Genomic DNA, 17469 nt, shown 5'->3' on the forward strand with positions numbered 1-17469 from the left:
TAGAACGAATAGACGAGGAATGCGTGTAGGATATTGGTGGGAAAGCCAGAAGGAAAGAGACCACTGGGAAGACCAAGGCGTAGGTGGGTGGACAATATTAGAATGGATCTTAGAGAGATAGGATGGGATGGTATGGATTGGATAGATCTGGCTCAGGATAGGGACCAGTGGAGGGCTCTTGTGAACACGGTGATGAACCTTCGAGTTCCATAAAAGGCTGGAAAATTCTTGAGTAGCTGCACAATTGGCGGCTCCTCAAGAAGAACTCAGCTCCATGAGTAAGTAAGTAACTTCACGCTATTGACACGATGTGGGCGAAGACTGGCTATTCCTCCCACTACCCAAAAATTAATCAATCCAATATTATGATTCATATCACATCTTTATCAAGGAAGAGATAGCAATATTTTTAAGCAATCAACGGGAGATTTATTGCAACTATGGACTCATTGTCCATTGCACCTCATTCCTCTGTACAGGGCCTAGACGTAACAACTGGATTATCATAATAATGGAAGAACACAAACTGACGAAGTATAGTTCTGTCACACGGAACTTACAGGGTTCACTTAAGAATCGAGACAGAAATGCTTTTCAAAGCGTAGACATACTTAAACTTTTTTGCTTCACATCAGACAAGATGAAGTCAAATAAAACTGTCATAATATAGAATGAAATTCTTTGAGGAGACTGTTTGAACCTGATATTACAGAGGAAAAAATTATATAATTATAAGGTTCATAATTTGTGTGAGTTTTTCATCAAATATTGTTTAATGTATCCAATATCGGATGATTAAATAGGCAGGGCATATAAAATTCATAGGAGATAATAGAACTGCATACAAAATATTGGACTGAAAACTGAAGGACTAATACCATTCGCAAGACATATATTTCGTTGAAAGGACAACAATAAAGTGAGTCAAAAACGGGAAGATCGAATTGGGAAAGGAGTCCTCTGGCTCAGGACAAAAGAGCCAATCAGTTACGGGACTCCTTAGCAAGCTCAGCTGCGCCCCTTAATAAAACTATGCCAGATGTAGTTAGCTGGCTGGCTGATTAGGTAGCCATATTATCACTGAGCGTGATTTTAAGAAATACAATTCGATTCTGTGTGACATATATCTCCGTTACGTAAACACGGCCCAGTTCCTCTGTCACGAGGAGTCGCATCGTGTAGATGCAAAATGGCCGGCAGAAACTCAGAAACAATTTCAATAATTACTAGTCTATCCCTGGAGTTATACCAAACTGAATAATGTAATAGTGTCACTTACGTGGAGCGAATTTCTGTCTCATTATACACAGAGCGGCTTTGTGACAAGTGCAGAAATATATGGACGCGTGGCGCCCTCCCAAAGTTTCCTAACTCCCTGTATGTTAACTTGCTGACTGGAAATGTGCGCATTAATTTCATATGACAGAACCTGATGAATGCATCTGGTATAAAGGTTTTATACTGTTTATATCAAGTAAGAAACAGGGATAGGACAGCCGGTATAGCGACTGGCTGCTGGCTGGACGACCGAGGGTCGGATTTCGAATCCCGGTAGAGTAAAGAATTTTCTATTCTCCATGTCGTCCAACGGCTTTTAGGGCCCACCCAGCCTCCTACATAATGGGCACCTGGGGCTCTTTTCCTGGGAATAAAGCGGCCGGAGCATGAAGCTGCCCACTCACCTCCAACTAGTGTCCAGTTCAAGAAAATGTGGATGTATATATCTACTCTCAAACAAGCCTTCATGGCGTAATGCTTAATTAGTTAAGTACAGGAAAAATTTTTATATCAAACAATCTCACGAAATCATTTCATCTAATCCTTGGAGGACCGGATTTTTTCTAATATATCAAATTCAGTTTATCACTTTCAGAAAAGAGATTAGGTCTCCAGTACAAAGACCAACCAGTTAATGTTGTTCAGGGGGAAAAATCGCTCTTTATTATGGGAAAAATACGAAACATAAAGCTAGATTGTATAGTCGGAATGCAGAGGATTTTTCCCCCTTAGCACTACAGCCCCAGTGGGCCTAGGCCTACCTCCATGAACTTGTCCGTTCACTTCGGTTTTTCTAGATCTTACACATTCGGTAGGACTCCTTGGGCGGGTGATCAGCTCGTCGCATGGCCTCTACCTGTACACAAACACAGAAAAACGCACACACATAAACTAAACATCCATGCTCTGAGTGCGATTCGAACATACGCTCCCGGTTGCCAAGTGAGCGAAGAAAATACAATGCAGAGTTTTACTGCATCAAAATTGGTACAAGTAGAAGTACTGGGGTTTAAAAGGTTAAATGAAGCTTAGTTAACCTTCATTCAGTAAATGAATTGTTCACGTTCAAATAAGACCTCAACAAATATTTTCCGGGCACTGTTGGAGACTTGGACAGGCCTAGAAGTTCCTAGGAAGAAGTGGAAGCGTCACTATTGTGCAGTTTCAAAACAGGGAATATAGGACACAAACCTTATGAGCAAGATGGCGGATTAGGCTCTCTGGCCTTTTCCCAATCAGAATTCATTCTGAAATTGCCAAACTGACAGAAAATTTTTACGACTCCTTGTACTGGAAGAAAAGCCTATCGCTATTCCGCTACCTACACAGGACAGCACACCCTCGGAGAGAAATTCAAACATACATCAATGCATCGAGTAAGACTCGAACCCATGATCCCAGTATTCCAGAGGACAAAGACATTTGGTGTCTATACTGTGTGGCCACTGTGATCAGCTTTGTTTAAAACAAAAACAAATCTAAACCCATATCCCATTTCAAGAGTTGGTACCACTGTCCACCTGACTTCTGTAGTCATTTGTCACAGGAAAGCATGTAAAGAGTACAATTTATGTCACACGTTTGAATTTGTGGGCACGGGAAAAGGGGTCGGTAAGAATTATTTTAAAATGATGTTTTTACTGACAGAATGTTAATCCATCGATGTGAACAAAATGGCGGGTGTGAGGAATGTGGAACAGGAGAGAAAATAATTTTAATACTCGTAAGCTTAAACAAAACGTGTAGGATCTCAGGTTCTCATATTCTCTTCTCGGATATAACGCCGTGTTTATCTTTCAACAGATTACTCGGTGTTATATCCCAGAAGATAGTATTCTTCTTAGTCAAAATATCTAATAAGCAATACTATTAACATAAATGATGCTTGTATTGCTGCCCGTGACACTGATAATGACCTTGGAAGAGAAAGAAAGCCATTACATGTTATGTAAATGCAAGAAGCGAAAGTTCGGCTAATTCTTGTGATCAGCGTCACAAGTGGGCCAAAAGCAGATCTACATAAACCCATTTCAGGCTGTTGTTCAGACAGACAATCTGTGTACCAATTCTAAAATTTTCCAAGGTTTGTTTCCTTACTAGAAGCCTATCCAGTTTGGTCTCACCCTTAAATATAACGGCAGAACGTCACCGTCTGTAATCATCCCTCTGACATATTGTAAGGTGGTGAAAGGAGGTTATAAAAATGTTGTATCTGTGCTTGAATAATTACGCTCCATGCCATGAAACCATATGGGATTGTGGAGGTATAACTCCACCATTCTTGACTTCGGCACTAGATGGAGGATAATGGCTAATTTCAAACCCCGGCCGCTTTACACCCAGTACCCAATGAATAGGAAGCTTGTTGGACCTCACAGTCGGTTTGGACGCAGTGCAAAGGAAAATGTCTTGCTCCTGCCGAGAATCGAACGCTGACCGTCCAGCCCGTAACCCGTCACTATACCGACTCTTCCCGCTCACCGACGAAAGGAAGGAAATATGTAAAAACAAATGATAAACTCAGGGAAGGAACATTCGGTGCTGACACAGAAACATCTCAGGATTAAATTTATTTCCCAGCCAAAAGTACGACCAAGTACCTCTAGTTTCTTAGTGGGCCTGATGCTTCAGAAAGTAGTCGTTCTGTTCCCGCCAGTGGCCAGCAGACTTGATTGCGTTCAGGAGGACTCTAGCAAAGGTCCAGAGTTCTTTGGTTCTCCTTAATTCCCTCATTCCATTCCTGTTTCCATGAATTTGTTTATATTCTACTCTGACTAATCATCTCATCACACATCTCCCTAGTACTCGTATTTATCGTATGATATATACCCCCTGTTATCACGATGGCCTCTTATCTAGGAGAGTTCATGCTCCCCTGACGCTGCAATAGCACACCATTATTTGTGTGAGTCATGGTCGTTTCTGTCCTCATGCGCAACAGCATGTAACTAGTACGGCCGGCGCGAGAGGCGGCACACTCTTCAGCCCCCGATGGGGTTCCTGTTAAATAAAATCAATTCACGCTGTCCTTCTGTTCATACCCTGGGAGTCAACTGTCATAATCTGAATATGTTAAGCAACGATACAAACAAAACTGCTATAGAATCACGAATTAGAACAGAATTAGAATCAGAGTTAGAAAATTAGAATATACAAAGCTATAAACTTGGTCTATCACATTAAAGGAGGAACATAGACTCAGGGTGTTTGAGAACAGGGTGCTGTGGACAGTATTTGGACCGAAGAGGGGTGAAGTGAAGGGAGGTTGGAGAAAAATTTACGTATGATGGGGAGCTTCATAACTTGTACTCTTCTCTAAGTACAATGAGAATGATCAAGTCAAGGAGGATGAGATGGGCAGGACATGTATCACGCATGGAGGAAAGAGAAATGCATGTAGGCTTTTAGTCGGAAAGCCAGAAGGAAAGAGGCCACTAGGCAGACCAAGACCTAGGTGGGTGAATAATATTAAAATGGATCTTAGGTAGATATGATGGGGTAGTATGGGTTGGAATGAACTGGTTTAGGATAGGGACCAGTGGATGATTCTTGTGAATACGTTAATGAATTTTAGGGTTCCATTAAATTTTGTGAAATTCTTGAGCAGCTGAGCGACTGGCGGCTTCTAGAGAAGGGCTCATCTCCATGGAGATAGTTATACACGTAGAGTCAATGTATTTACTTACAATGCCTGGACACATCATGTTATTAATTGTGATGAAGTCCTGAGAAAGATTACATATTTTAAACGAGGCGGTAGGCGAAATTGAGTTTGCGCATGTCTTCCTAACTACTGATACACTGACGAGGATGTCTGCTTAAGTGCTCTGCATACAACTGTCAGGTTTTGTGTAAAGGACTGTCTGATCCTGGATAGGACTCGAGTGTGCTCTACAAAAGTGCCAGAAGTTTTTCCGCGGAATTAATTCGGAATCAAACCCAGACAATTTCATTATCTCTGCATGTTTCTTTAAACGTAAATTTTTCTTTTCCAAAGACTTTCTTTTTTTTTCAAAATTGAAAAATAATTATTTTTATGAACGAACCTATGAATTAAATATCGTATTGGTGAAATATGGAAAATAATAATATAATGATATTTTTAAGTGTCAGTACTTTACTTCTAATATATCTCCGCGCTGACACGTTGTTATAATTAATTGTGAAAATGGAATTCCTACTGTGAAAATGAAGGAAATTAAATATATGCAATTAATAAGGCCACATTCCTAATACAGAACATACGTATAACTGACATTCCAAAACTATAATTTTATTTCGAATTACTTCAAGTAAAATAACTGAAGTATATTTTCAGTATAAATAGCCGTTTTATTATTCAAAGCATAAATATCATTTCATATTTTCTTTCTCATAACCAACATAATCATGTAGTTCCCTTGCAAGCTACATGTAGATTATACGAGACCAGAGGCATATGAATAGTAACATATTTACTTAACGGTAACAAATATCGTATAAACGAATTTGTTGGTATATATTTAGTGCAGAAATATTGGTAAATATATTCGGAGAGAAAAAAGTATAAACTTCATAACAAATTTATCATTTTTTTTTCCTAAAGAGAACTGAATATGGATAATGAAATATTTCCATTCAAGTTAATTAACTACATTCCCCAATATACTGAGTTCAATCACCGAAGCAAGTGACATAACATCAAAGCAAATGCTTGAAACTACGCGCAGTCTACATCAGAGGTAAGTACCAGTACATACTGTGACTGTGGCCGACATCTGCTATGCTAATGTGATGTATAATTGTTACAGAGACACCTCGCGGCAGACCAGTGATATCAGGAATACGCCATCGGTATCGTGCTGACGAAATTCTCCATGGAAACTGTTCCTCCTCATGGTCTAAGCCTGCCGCCAAGTTGACCTGGTTCGTTAACGGTAACCCGGTGAGATGCAAATAATTACATTCTGTCACTCAAGTGTTTACGTATGGGCTAAATCACATAACTAAATGTTGGTAAAGCAATTCGCAGCCAGGTTTAACAATCAACCTCACTAATGTTACTTCACGAACGACGCTTCAGGTCAATACGATAGAATACACGCAAATTCAATTCGTCACTAAGCCTACTACGAGCAGACAGTTTCACCAATCTGGAATTTCTCGTGATTCCAAGATTGAAACGCTGTTTGAAGTGTTACATTTGGTTTAAATTCACCTTCTACGGATTACCGGCATATCGCATGAAACCAGAAACACAGATTTGAAGCGTCTGAGTAATGTGGGACAAGCGAGATCTAGAAAATTAATTTGAATCAGTTGTAACAAAAATATTCAAATGCACGATATTAAACATATTAAATTCTCCAACATAATAATTCAGTAACTTTAATTTATTTACTCGTAATACGGTAACGTAGTCGGTTGAGACACTACGCTACAAGCCGGAAGGTCGCCGGTTCGAGTCCCGATGAGGTGAACTTTTCCAATTTACCTAATCTTTTCAGCCGCAGTATGGCCCTGGGATCGAGTCAGCCTCTAACAGAAATGATACCAAGAATGTTCCTGAGATGTAAAGGGCGGCTGATAAACTTACCGCCATCTGTGAGTCGACTGTCTAGAGAAAATGTGGGAGCCTCGACTTCTCACAAACCTATGGGCCCTCACAGCCTGTCACAAAGATAGCTTCGCCTTTAACGTCCGACTTAAGTCTCAAACCTGAATATAAGCCTGAAGTGTAACCATTCCTTCGTTATAGAATCCATAATATTATTACTTGGAGATTAAACAATTTAACCTTAAAATTAAACTTTAGCTCTGAAGTTAACAATATCAGTCATGCTAAGTTACTTCAGCACCTTCACTGAGCTCCGCTTCCTCTCTGAGAGCAAAGAAGCCTGCGTGAACACATTGGCTTTTATAATTACAAGACACTTCGTGCCTGCGCTCATTTGTTGTCGAGCGATGTGTAGAAGCCGTTTGGCGATTAACGCCATCTATGAAACACTGAGAGTGAGAGGAAGAAGAACTTCTGTATTTCTTAAAATCCTTTAAATATATGCTCCATCTCCTCCCAGCACCAATAACAATGCCATGTTTATTTGCATGACGTGTAACAGTGAAAACCTAACGCCTATACATGAAATTCCATTACAATATCTTATATTAGGTCATGATCTAACGACACCCATTTCAGTGTCTGTTGGCGTAACGGAGATAAGTCTAAACACATATTCTAAGATTCCGATTTTAATTCACTTGGTGTTCGTCCCCTAACATGAGCCAGAATAATTTAGTCTCACACAATTCTTTACTATCAATTAAATATTATATTTCCGTTTATGTGTGTATCATTATTCAAAGCGACACAATTCTTCCAAAAAATGTATTTATAATGACCTGTTAATTTACCCATTAACAACGTATTAATGTACTGTGGCATGTAGACCCGTTGCTAGGTGGCGACTGTACAGCGGCCGTTGTTAGGCAGCGGACAGCAAACAATAGAGAAGTCAAATTTTCTGCTCGATCCGCTAAGCAACAATAGAACAGCAACAGAGAAATAGTGTTTTCTGTGCAGCCTATTCCAGAATGTTATAAGCAGTAAAATTAGTCAGTCGGTCAGTGGCGTGGAGTGAGTTGGTTGGTGAGAGAGTGAGTGAGTGAGTGAGTGAGTGAGTGAGTGAGTGAGTGAGTGAGTGAGTGAGTGAGTGAGGTAACTGCTGGGGCTCAGTTATTGTAAGCCGTTTCTGTGAGAAGTTGATAGCAGAGGCATGGGGAGAGTTCGGAAACTCAGAGAAAGTGGAAAGTCCGCCGTTGAAGCCACTACCAGGCAACGGCAGTGAAAACGAGACTGTGTACACTAGAGCGTGCGCGCGCGCGCGCGTGTGTGTGTGTGTGTGTGTGTGTGTAACAGTGACCTATGTATTGTAGTCACGCGTTGGGTATCAAAGAGTACAATAAATCGAGCCATGAATCCAAAACCGGTCTATAGTCACTCATACACGTGACAGTAGAGATGATATATGGATTATGACTGCTTCATTTCCATCTAGTTTTAACTATTGAAAATTTCAATTCAAGAGTGAACTGACTGTGTAATATAGACCTCTAACGACAAGAAGCAATCCTCTATTTCGACATGAGCTGAGGTCCTTACTGAGGACAACGTGAATTGGTCTGCTCTTTCTGCGCTGAAATGGAAATGAGAAAAAGTGAGAAAATAAGTAGACCAAGCAGCTCCTTCCATACTTCCTCACGTAAATTATAAATGTGTTTTACATTCAGACCTTGCCCTTTTAAAACATTTTGAATGAAAATAAGGCACATTGATTTAAATATCTGTGTACACTGAACTCACTGGGAAATGCATTACGTCGGAAACGGGGAGGCTTCAGAATCTCTTCAATTTCTGAGAAATATTTTATATCGAAGTCATAATGGATGTTTTCAGGAAATTTTAGACTCCGCGTACTTTTGTCTGCCACAAGTTCTCTTCAGGCGTTGCTGTGATTCCAAACTTCTCTTGAAGAACAGCACGGTTGGTGCTGCACACAAACTGTACCCACCTCAATCAGGCGCCTACTGAAGTAACGTAGAGATGAAACTGAATTAAGGATCCAAGGAATAAAGTACTTTATTCCTCGTAACTCAATGCAGTTACTTCAAGCAATTAGCAATGAAAACTGCATAATGATTTTCATTTCTCTTGTCTCCTTCCGAAGATTCTGATGAATATACTGAACCTTCATCTTATCACACATCGCAAAACCCGCTTTCAAGTAAGACTACAAACAATACATGAAGAACGTCAGAGGGCAGGTAAAATAAAAACTGCTCTTTTCAAAGCTTAAGAAATATGCCATGAAAGTATGAAGTAGATTCGTCTGGCACTAACAGGGACCAATGTAGATGGAAATGAACTTTCAGGTCTATAAAAGACAAGATATTCCGTGACACTTGAATGACTAATGATTTCAGAGAGTGACTCTGCTCCGTGAAATTGGTTCTCGAGTTTAATGTCTATGTCATTTTTACCGTTGTGCCCATTGTAAGCAAGTTATTTCATGAATACGCCTACAATATATAAACCTATTTGTGACAGTCAGTATCCGCTCTGTCTGAGACATGAACTATCTTCGGACGCTGGGATCGTGAATTCGAATCCCACTCAAGGCATTGATGTTTGGTGTGTGTATGCGTTTTTCTGTGTTTGTGTTTTTATTTGTTTAGGTAGAGGCCTTGCGATGAGCTGATCACTCGCCCAAGGAGTCCTACCGTCTATGTAATAATGATTACAGAAATGAACAAGAGGCCAGGACCCTGAAGGGGCTGGAACATCAATCGAAAAGTAAAGAAAAAATTAATGACAATACATTCTTAAATAATAGATTTTCAAGGGAAGTTAATAAATTTGCAAGACTTTGTTATCTTCGCATCTGGTCTCCATAATTCACCAGTTTAAACACAGGTTTACATCCGTATGCGAAAATATTTGTGTTATTTAACAGTATTAATGGTGGGTTATAATCACATCTATTAACATAAGTATTTGTAATAATTGTAATTTATACTCGATGGGCCGCGCCATATATCAAGCGGTTAGTCGCTAGCTTCCCATTGCGGAGGCCCGGGTTCGATCCTGGGTCTCGTCACGTGGGATTTGTGGTGGACAAAGTGGCGCTTCGACAGGTTTTCTCCGAGTACTTCGGTTTCCCCTGCCAATCTTCATTCCACCAATTGCTCCACAATCACCCTCACCTATCATCTGGGGCTGGTACAATAGACCAGAAGTGGCCGCAGTACAAGGGACTTAGTCGCACCCCACTAGCAATAAAAACACTTATACTCGTTAAATAGTTCACGTTAAGACTCCTAAACATGATGTGTAAAAATGCTTGATAAATGAATGAATAAACAAACCTGTACAAAGGTCAAATTATTTGATGTTAAATTTGGAATCCGATCAATTTTTCATCTCTACAAAGGAGCAAGTTGCACCCAAAGAAAAATGGCTCCGTTAGTAATCATGAAACCGAAAGCCAAATTAATCAAATTAACTGTAAAATACTATTCTATTGAAGACAAATGAGAAGAGAAATGCGTAACTTATTTCCAGTGCCCTACATCACGCCGTTCAGTGGCCCTAAGCAGAGGGGGAAAAAATACCCCTTCCGCATTCAGTTATGTCTGTCGCCCGCACACGGACTCTCAACAGTCCTTGGGAACCTAGTTCGGATGGAATTTCTCGGAGCTCTCTCTCCTTCCATTGATACTCAACCATAATCAATATGTCCTTTCGACTTTCATGTGGAGAACATTTAGTGCCAAGAGAGGTGAAGTTTATGGAAATAAAATGTACCCTGTAGACTTCACCAGAATTGTGTAAGATTTGAGGCTTTCACGGCGGTGACTATAAAGAAAGCAGTCTTCTGGGATTTGGCACCGTGTGTATGTGGTGTTAACCGACGTTTCGGAGGAACGTATCGCCTCCATCTTCAGGGTAGAAGAAAAATATAAGAAATCCGCAAGCGAAGAGACCGTGAGAACCGGTATCCGAAACGTCGGTTAACACCACATACACACGGTGCCAAATCCCAGAAGACTGTTTTCTTCACCAGAATTCTTTAGGATGGCAAGGGCGATATATGAAGCATTAGTTGAGGGTAGCCTTTTTTTTTTTAACCATAGTGGAAAGTTACCGACTGGGGGAACGGTGCCTAGCTGCGATCGGAAGGTTTTGAGTGACAAATATCTGTGAAATGCCTTATGAAGAGGAAAGTGCAGGAACAATATGACATTTCTTCAGTAACTGGGTCTGCGAAGGAAGAAAACAATTTGAGCGAAGATTGTTGGCAAACACTAGATACGACCGTGTAGTCGGCTTCTGATTTCTGTGCACGATAAATGTAACGTGTTATATTAATCAAATACACAGTGACAATGCAGAGAATATGAACGTCTATTCAGTTTTTTAACAGAACACTACTTTCCTAGATGATACGAACGAGCGATAACTTATTCCATTTTGTATCACTGAAACGACAGATAAACTGGATTAATTTACAAACATCAGTTCGAAAAATTGAAGAGACACTGGAAAGTGAAGTTCTCGTATTCTGGTATTCTGTCATAAGATTTTTAATGCAGACATTCAGAAATTGCATCAGTTGTCCCCCACGGTATGGTAGACACTGTCTCTAAAACTGTTTGCAATAAGGAATATATTCACACAGTACGAAACCATAAATACTGTGACATGATGGATAGTACCCGGAATATCTGACAAAGAAATAACATATATCGCTAAGCAACGGCACGGTAAACACTTTTCCCCAGTAACCAACAACCACATAACAGAGGAACTGAAGCAGTGTTTTCTATGAGGTCCGTGCCGACGACATATAAGGAAAACTAATTGGAGTTTTTGGTAAGTTTAGAATATTTTGGAGTTGCCGTCATGGGTTAGCTGGGGGAGTCACAAGCTAGTGTGGACAGGAGCCGTTGAACACCGAAGCTGGGGATCTATATTGTTGTAAACCGTAACCTAGCAGCGACAATTGAAGACCAACTGAGAAGAATTACCTTGATCGGCGAAAAGTATTTTACCCCTACCGAATTTGTAGAGAACTGTCAAAAATTAAAAGGAATGCCAATCACAGGTCGTATAATCCCGTCATCAGATTTCGTGAACATCAGTCAATTGGTTGAAACCTTGAAACGAAGGCAAATACACACACAGATAGCACTACCATCTCATAAGCCTATATTTTCATTTAAGACAAATTTCATCACATTTAAATAATCTCTAAAAATGCCTTTATACTTGTACCTAAAACAAGTTATGTTATATGTGTAAGTGCTTTAACATTATGATGCTTACAATCCGATGTTGGTAATCTTACAAACTTAAACCATTTCGTCATAGAGTTTATGCCAACTGAGAGATGTTGCAGTATGATGTGTGAATTAAGAGAGTATTTTATACTGTTGCAAAACCTGCGGTGTCCTAACAACGCAAATGAGAGAGAGAGCATGACCCGATCGAAATTCCTACATAAACCCAACCTCATAATTAGCAAGCACAATGCAGTCTGCACAACCCTGAGCCAACAAAACACGACTGAATGGAACTGGAAACAAAAGAAACAGAAATAAAGACGAGCAGCTTTAAATGATGAAACGAAAATGAAAAGGAGGGAAAGGCTGAAAAGGAACGTAGAATGAACACAAAAACATAACGAGAGAAAAAGATGAATGCGGTCATAAGATGCAAGGCAATCATTCATACTGAAATGAAAGGAGAAACGATGAAATTTCGAAGTTGAGTTATTTCAGATGCAGGATGGCCCAAAGTCATTTACCCTGCAATATTCTTTCATATTAAAAAGAATGCATAGACTCAGACCTGCCAGTCAATCTGCAGAACGGTAGCACAGCCTTGGGAGTTTCCCATTGAACAAAGAGGACCTCATTTCCAAAAATATTTGTAAATTCGGTAAATAATAAATAGATTTGTAATTTATTTTAGTGCACTTCTAAATAACCAATTAACTGACTGGTGGAACATCTCGTATTTTCAGTGTGCTTCGACTATAACCAACATAAACTTCAAATTCAAGCAGAATACTGTGACAGGCGATAATAAACAAAACAAATTTCGTTATATCTGACTCGACTTCTCAGGGCGGTGACTGTGAAGACCACAGTCTTGTTGGTTTTCAAGAACGTGAACTCCATGACTAGCACAAGCGGTTCGCCGTAATAGCGCGGCAACTTCTCTTACACCATTGCTGAGCATGTAGTTTCACAAAACCTTTGCAGGCGTTTTTACATGAAATAACTTAAGCTTGAACAAATTAAACGCAATCCAAAAATATACCATAACCACATAGGCATACTATAAATAGTACGACTTTTAGAAAACAGTTCAGATATTCTAATTAAAATATTTCATGGAGCTAACGTACTGAAAGCAACTTAACGAAAATTGTATTTCTGAAAATGATCAGCAATATTGTGACATGACCGAATCACTTACTAAGACATTGCTAGGCAATGGGACATAAACCACGCTATTACGTCATCAAACAAGTGAGTCATTACTACGCAACGAATAAACAAGCAACACCAGAAGAAATCTTAGAGATGATGTTTTCTGTAAACGACCGTGTTAGCTGAGATTCAACAGCAGGAGTAATGCATTAGTTGCGAGACGTCGCCGTCGGATAAAGACATGAACACGGAACCTGAGGAACCTAAATCGATGAAAGCCGTAACCTAGCAACAGCTAGTGAAGACAATCTGATAAGACTTCGCCTGTACTAGTGAGAAGTCGAGTTTGTGATTTAACGAGAGGTTTATACTTACTTGCCCATTTTGCTAGGCAACAACTCAGGCACGTTTCTGAGACAACGCGTATGTAAACAAAAAGTTAGAATGGATATGAAAAACTGAACCCTTGAATTGAGTGTTCTGTACACGGTCGGCTGAAAATAATAAAACACGAAAAGTTTACCAGACAAAAAGCAAGTAAGTAAGTAACGCCGTGTGCAGGCGGGGTTCAATACCTCCACCGTAACCCTGCGAGTAATAGGAGGCGACGGAAAGATAAGCCTCGAATCTGAGACAGTAAAATATGTTCGCGAGTCCCATGAGGCTCGGACCCGAGAATGACTGTGCTAGCGAGGGCCAGCGTGAAGTGAACGTGAGTGTAAGTGAGATTAGGCGTTCGAGAACTAATTCGAGAGACTATAGACTCTTCAAGATTCATCGCGTTACCAAGCAAGCAGAAGTTGAAAATTTTGCTTTGGTGTTATAATATTTAGAGTGTTATAATCGTTTGCAGTCATGACGTGTTATAGTTGCGGTAATCTTGAGAGTGTACGAAATAATTGTAGTTACGACTGGTGAATATCGAAAAAATCGATTCAATACACAGGCAGTCTACGAGTCACTATTACATGTGACACTATATAAATAAATACAGGGTGACATGTAGGCCTATAGAGTTGGGCACGTAAGTTTCAAAAGGTGAAACAACAGAATTCTACAGTAATGCCAGAAGGAAATAAAGCAGCTTATGATGATAACATGGTAATGAAGAGAGACAAGCGAAAAGAGAGGATGTGAGACATCATGCATTAGAAATAACATGTTAGAAGTGTGAGTAAGATGGAAAGGAGGGGTGGCAGAGAAAATAGGGAGGGGTGGCAGAGAAAAAAGGGAAGGGAAAAGAGGGAGGGGTGGGAAAGAAAAGAGGGAGGGGTGGGAGAGAAAAGAGGGAGGGGAGGGAGAGAAAAGAGAGAGAGAGAGTGTGTGTGTGTGTGTGTGTGTGTAGTATTGTATTTGTAACATGTTCTATTTTTGTATAAAGTAACTATAATTAAGAAGAATGCCGTCTTCTGGGATGTGGCGCCGTGTAGATATTGTGTAAACCGACAAAATATCAACATGGATTCACATCCCAGAAGATGGCATTCTTCATAGTCACCGCCGTGAACACCTCACATCTTACATAACTACAATTAATTAAACATTAACTTCTTGAAGCCTGCGATCCATGTAAACAATATTTAAAAATTCAGTTCCGACCCCAGGAAAGCATATATCTCGTCTCCGTTTGTAAGACCAATCGGTTAATGCTGTTCAGGAAAATAAATGTTTATTTTTAAAACCTTACTAAAACCGTAAATACACTTTGCGAGTAGAGCGTCGAGTTTTTATATGTTTCATGCAGGCGACATGTTCTGCAGCTTCAACGGATTAACAACGCTACTAGTTTGTATCCTTCCGATTTCATAACACGTGCTACTGATCAGAGACAAAGCTGTTCCCGTATCCCGTACAAATATCAGTCGCTTCAAACCAATATGTAGCGCCCAAGAAGAGAGAATAGTGTAGCGTCACTATTCAGAAAAGAGCGCATACAGTCCGCATTCCAGGGTCGTATAGTGAAATTCCTTTCTCATATATTCCAGATAACAAACGGGCGATTCAGTGAACAGTATCTTCTTCTTATTCTAACATTTCACGGCATTGCAGCTCTCCTCAGAAACATCGCTGGACGCACCGGAAGTAGAAAGTAATGCCATGATTGAAAAATTAGTTACATCTCTTCAAACAACAAAAAATTTGAGAGGCTGTAATTAATATTACACAAATCATTGAAAACACAATATTAATTTAATAATCAATTTTTGTTCTTGTTTGCTTCAGAATGTTTGTATACAGTTGCAATCCATTTTCAATTTATATCGTATCACATAATTACACGCTTAACTACATACACGTATATTATTAGGCTTGCTTCTCAAAGAAACCAACTATATTTTTTTAAATCTTGGAGAACTCTTGTACTGTACTGTACGTCACAATTGCATTTGGCTAGACTGTGGCAAGTAGTACAGTACAAGGGTTTATCATAGCGACAGAAACCTAATGATAACCATGTATGGACGAAATATGCAGTGAACAAAGAATTAAAATTACTAAACTTTTGTTGCATTAGTGGCGGAAATATATACTGTATGACAGAACTGATATATATTATTGGTGAAACCGGTTGTTTAAATAAAATATCATAGCGAAGCCTTATGCAGAATATTTCTTCCTGACATACTTGAAGCAATATGAGATATTTTTACACAATATTATTGATATAAGATACGGCCTGTTTATATTATTTTCCACTTTACATATAGCACAGTCAAATTTAATGCAATTTATGGTCCTTTTCTAAACAGAACAACAATATAATGAGTTTTCATTTGAATATAACGGGTCTTTAAATACCACAAAATATGCTAATGTAGAACCAATTCCAGTAAGGACAGCTCTTTTTCACAAGCAAATAATCATTCACTCAATAAATTTATTGCGCTGTAGGCAATAAAGTTTCTTATGCACATATAATTGTATCAATAAATAAAATAATCCTATATCTGAGTAGGGTTTATTTCAATAAAACCGGAGGGGAGAGAAAGTGTTTTCAATTGTATATAGCGTGGCGTGCCGCCTTAAAACCATAATATCTGAGCGGTCGTCTACTGCCACAAAACGGCTCCTTAAAATAAGTTTCCAAGGCAGTCCAAACAGAGATGTCCATTGCCAGGCAACTGTTCAATAAGCGGCAACAAACAAACCCGCTACAGACACACTAGCTAACAGGGGAAACGAAACCCTTCAAAAAAGTGTCTTCTAGTCCGTCCGACTGTAAAAGATAAGAGACCAAACGGAACACAGGACAGATGAGACCCCCATGTGGAAGTGGAGTCGAATACCTCCACCGTGACACTGAGAGCCGTAGGAGGCGACGAAGCGGGGAGTCTCAAACCTGAGACAGTACAATATAGTCGTGAGTCCCAAGGGACTCGGACACGAGAAAGACTGCGCTGGCAAGGACGAACAGCATATATAAAAGACAGACCCGTCCTCTCGGCAGAGAGGGCGTCCCACAAAAACAAGACCTTAACTGTCAAACAGTAATAAATATCTGGTCATGAGCCACAGCTGGGGCTCAACACCGAGACTTACTTGTTCTTACTGACCGGCTGTCTGACTGTCAGTCGCAATGTGACTTTGACTTTGAGGACAGAGGAGATCAGAGAAGACCGGTGAGTAAGTCAGATCAGAAGATATCAGAGGACAATTGTGAACAGGTCAGATTAGAAGCGAACGGAGCAGAGCTAGGAACAGAAGAAACCAGCTCAGCCAAAAACCAGAAGACGAAACGTCAGAGACGACGGACTAGTCGGGTCGCATTGTCTGGAAGACGCTATTTCAGAGTTATTGCAGTTATAATTGTAATTGTAGAAGTGTTATCCAGTAAAGAGCTTCAGCTAATCCGGAACCCACTAATTTCTTGTCGCGTTGCCTGGGTACGTGACAAAAATATTCAAGTATTTTAATGTAAAACATGAGCTGGAAAAAAATATATACAAATACCTACGACAAGTCGCCGAGGATAGTTAGTTAGTTAGTTAGTTAGNTATATACAAATACCTACTACAAGTCGCCGAGGATAGTTAGTTAGTTAGTTATTGGAAAGGGTGGGTTTCCCCATGCACTTAGACCTGTATTGGTCCATTGTGCTTCCCTCTATGATTTCTACCAGTTTCTATATCCCATCGGTACTGGTGCTTACCATCAGTCCCGCCCAGCCAGCGAGACCGGCTCTACTAGCTGAGAGGTATCTATAATGCTTTCCCCACC

The 17469-nt window shown here is 39.9% G+C and overlaps 1 protein-coding gene across 1 annotated transcript in view; it reads left to right on the top strand.

Annotated features, from left to right (window-relative positions):
* The window catches only part of LOC111872078, a gene marked incomplete at its 5' end in the record, with an annotated part of 131002 nt that overhangs the window by 90808 nt on the left and 22725 nt on the right, over positions 1-17469 (top strand). The window contains one exon of the mRNA XM_023865621.2: positions 6069-6202. Within this exon, the coding sequence (XP_023721389.1) occupies positions 6069-6202 (134 nt within the window). The remainder of the gene's footprint in view (positions 1-6068; positions 6203-17469) is intronic.

Source organism: Cryptotermes secundus, unplaced genomic scaffold, assembly GCF_002891405.2.
Source record: "Cryptotermes secundus unplaced genomic scaffold, Csec_1.0 scaffold241, whole genome shotgun sequence".
NCBI classification, from domain to species: domain Eukaryota; kingdom Metazoa; phylum Arthropoda; class Insecta; order Blattodea; family Kalotermitidae; genus Cryptotermes; species Cryptotermes secundus.